Here is a 3947-nt window from a genome sequence, read left to right as displayed (position 1 = left end):
ACTCGCTTGCCATTAGCTAGAAAAGAAAAGTAAAATAAAAATGCTGCTGCGTTCAATATTAATTATACCGTTACTATACAATGAACAGGGAAGGGCATTTCTTTGTTTAATTTATATTTTTGTAACATGCTTGATAACTTTATTGTGAATAGTGGATAGAAAATGTGAATGCAAGTTAGGAAAACTGTTTCAAGACTTAAAACGGGTTTAAAAGTAGCAGTTTTCTTAGATTCTTAGGGGTGGACAAAGCTCAACATTTTTCAACCAGTATGGGTTATTGGTTAGTATTAGGTATCTGCATTGGCCTTCCCTTTCCAATACGGGTTTCGGAGATAGCCAAAATTTCCATACTGGCCGGGCTCCAGCTGATACTTGAGAAATTCTGTGAATTTTTCAATTTGAAAACTTTTTATGGGAATTAACAGGAATTTCCATCCATTATCTGTAGCTTGTTGTGGAGTCGGTCGCGGTGGGGCGGCAAAATGAGCAGGAAGACACAGCCACCTCTTCCAGCACTTCTGGAAGGATTCAAAGGTGTTCCCAGGCCAGCTAAGAGACACAGTCTCTTCAGCATGTCCTGGGTTCTCCCTGGGGTCTCCTCCCAGTTGGACATGCCCAGAAATGTTAAAATCCATTGTTCGCTATAGGTTGATCGTTGCAACACAGTGATGTGGTCATAAGCAAATTGTCCTTTAAAAACTGTGGGTCTATCTTATTTGCCTATGGCATAAGTTTTCTGTTTTATATATGATCTTGTGTCTAAATTATCCCCATTTCTTTCAATGGTTCCTATGAAAAGTTTCCATTTTGAATATTTCCAAAATTCCTTGGCCTAACTTTCCACGGAAAGCTTCAAGGAAGTTTCCAGACACTTGTAGCTCTAGTTGGTATGAGACACTGCTGTTTTGCTTGTCCTTCACTTTGGAATGAATTTGCGGGGTTGTCCACTTCTGGGAAGATTGGCAGCCGTCTTAAAATGTTGTCCACTTGTAAAAATCTTACTCTCTGTAGAACGATGCACTCCCAATTTGTTCAGCAAAGAACTTTAACCCTTCCCAGACTGATAGGTAGCAACAGTTGCTTCTCTAAGGTCATTGCTGATGTATTTGTACACTTGAGGTTAGATTTGAATATTTTTTAGAAAATGGTATAAACAAATGGAAAAAATATTTAGTCCTGATACATTAAAGTGTGTGGACTTGGTTTTTCTTGACTTTATTATGGCATGAGCGTCATAAATGCGTCCCTTCCTTATGTTTTAGCGTAAGCCTGAGATGATAGATGCCGACACATCAGGCTGTGCTGAAGAGGTGCAATCAGCATGGAGGATATAAAGCATCAGGGTTTTGCATGGAGCTCATCAGCCTCTACACGTGTTCATGTGTAGCACCGAAATAAATAGTAACAGCTGTGTTATGGCTAACATTTTAAAAGTACTCTTTCCAATTGTGTTAATTCACACAGTAGTCATCCGTCTGATGGTGCATTCATGTCATGTAGGAAAATAAAATAACAAATCTGAACGTGTTGCTTATACAGTACCCTGTTTCTCAGTGAACCTGGTCAGTTTTCTAAGTATCCTCAAAATGAATATCTTTACTTTAGGATGAACATTGGATTTAAAAAGTTAGCTTGAACATGTACATATAAATACTACTCTCAAAACTTTGAGGTCACAAACACTAAATATTATCGGTTTCTTCCAGTGGTTAGTTGCGTTTTCCACAGGACATGAATACATCATCCAGCGCTTTGTTTCCTGTTTCCGTCATCGACGGGACATCCTAGCATCCTCGGATAGCTTAACAAAATCTTCAAACCATCTCGGAATATTTCTTGATCAAACACTTCAGGTTGCCACGAAGCGTCGCCTCGTTATTCCCCGTTCACTGCTCCACGCCGGGGGTGTAGTCGGGGCGTCGAGTCTGGACAATCTTCGCCCGCGAGGGGCGGGGCTTCTCGTCTTGGTCGCTGTCGTCGGGTGCCGAGCTGTCGCCAGCGCCACGCTCATCCTCGCACACGTGGATGACCACGCTCGGTGTAGTTGGTGTGGCGGTGTGCAGCTCGTACTTTTCTCCTACAGGTCACAGAGAAGTGCAGGCAACCATCAGGAAGTTGCACAATAACGCCGAGAAACAGATAATTTTAGTTTAGATTTCAAGATTTACACGAATTAACTAGGGATGCACGATATTATCGGCATAGTATCGGCCGATATTAGCGTTAAAGTTCAATATTGGACATTGGCCATCCCATTAAAATAACTCACCAAAATAAAAGGCACTGTTTTTGCCTGCAGCGCCAGCACAACGTGATGACGTCACGCGTGCCTACCTGATCTCACGGCGGAGAGGAAAATTCAAAATTTCAGCAGTGCGGAAGTTTTATTTTTCGTTGGTGAGGATGTCTGATTCCGAAGATTTATGGACTACATTGGGCCTCGCTACATCGTCCCCAGTCGGAGATATTTTTCTGATGTAACGTTACCCGAGTTACAAGCAGTCATTTCTGACGTCGTTGAAAAGCTAATAGCTGATAGCACTTGGGTGAGTTTTACCACAGATATTTGGACGTCGTGTTAGCCTCGTTAGCATGATTAGTCTTACGGCACAATGGATAGACAAAAACGTTGAACTTTAAAAGTCTGTCCTTCATGCACAAGAGTGCAGAGGATCCCACACTGCAGCTAGGAACCTGGAACAAGCTCCACAAGTGAGACAGCATCACAGGTGACTAATGCGAATAAATAACATTTAGCATGCTATGCATATCATATGGCTCTTACTGAATATATGTCACCAGCTCTTACAGCTGTTACTGAATAATTTTTGTAGCAAATAACCCTAAATAAGAGAGAGGGCTATGTTCTGACAAAGGAAAGAATATAAAATATTGGCATCGATTATCGGCCAAATAAGTTTTAACATATCGGATATCGACCAAAAATCCAATATCGTGCATCCCTAGAATTAACCATTTCTTTCATGCCTTATACTTTTTCTCCTGTTTATAGTCTGACAAAGATTTTTAAGCACTAACTTTACTCGAGTATTAGACGCTCTTGATAACTGTAGGACTTTTTGCTTTTTTTTTTTCCCAAGACGTAACGTAAATCACAGTATGGCTGCACTGAGGGAGTTCCGTTTCGACTCGCTCTTTTTTTGTTCCTGTTGTAACTTTTTTGTTCCTACACTACACACCCACGCTACGGGTATGACCGCGGTGCACTTTTGGAGTTTTGTGTGTCGCTGCCTTGCCATCGTGGTTCAGTCCCCGGCCCCCTTCCAGTCTCGGGCTCAGGCACCAGCCTGTCATGGCGGCCATCTCCATGATCCTCCATCTGCCTGCATGGACTGAACGCTATGGACCAGTTCAGCTCCGCAGGGAAACTTTGGATGTTCTGTGTCTGCCAGGCCCGGTTCTGGAGAGCAGTTGCAGCGGTCGTTATTATCATCATCATCATGCTGCTAACAAGACCACGCCACTAAGAGGACTACACTGCTAACAGGACCTCAATGCTAATAGGACCATGCTGCTGTGGATGCACAGTAGTCCCTCGCAACTTCGCGGTTCGTTTTTTGCGGACTCGCTCTTATCGCAGTTTTTCAAAATAAAATTGGACGTGACACATAATTGGCTGATTAATGGATGAGCCGCATGATCGGCATGGGATTTTTATTTAAAATAAATTATTTTACATTATTTAGCAGCTGTGTGCAGCCCATAGCTAGCAGGAGAAGCTTCCTCCTGCAGCATGTCAGATCTACACTCTGCAGTGGAGACGTGGGCGTGGCTGAGAGCGCTGGCTGGAGGCAGAGAGCTGAAATCATGACATGCTGTGCTCTTTTTAGAGCGTTGAGTTTAGAAACTTTGTTTAGAATATTACGTGTGGGAAGGGTTTGAAACACCTTTATATAAATACTGTGTGTGTGTGTGTGTATAGATAT

The 3947-nt window shown here is 42.5% G+C and overlaps 1 protein-coding gene across 1 annotated transcript in view; it reads right to left on the bottom strand.

The window, feature by feature from the left end:
• Positions 1-564: 564 nt before the first annotated feature.
• The window catches only part of LOC119428650 (calcipressin-1-like), a 17692-nt gene continuing 14309 nt past the window's right edge, over positions 565-3947 (bottom strand). Inside the window, exon 5 of the mRNA XM_037696319.1 lies at positions 565-2077. Coding sequence (XP_037552247.1) covers positions 1887-2077 — 191 coding nt within the window. The 3' untranslated portion in view covers positions 565-1886. The remainder of the gene's footprint in view (positions 2078-3947) is intronic.

The sequence above is a fragment of the Nematolebias whitei genome, chromosome 23 (assembly GCF_014905685.2).
Source record: "Nematolebias whitei isolate Nwh7 chromosome 23, NemWhi1, whole genome shotgun sequence".
Lineage (NCBI taxonomy): Eukaryota > Metazoa > Chordata > Actinopteri > Cyprinodontiformes > Rivulidae > Nematolebias > Nematolebias whitei.
The sequence above is the reverse complement of the archived record's forward strand: the minus strand, read 5'-3'. Positions and strand labels throughout refer to the sequence as shown.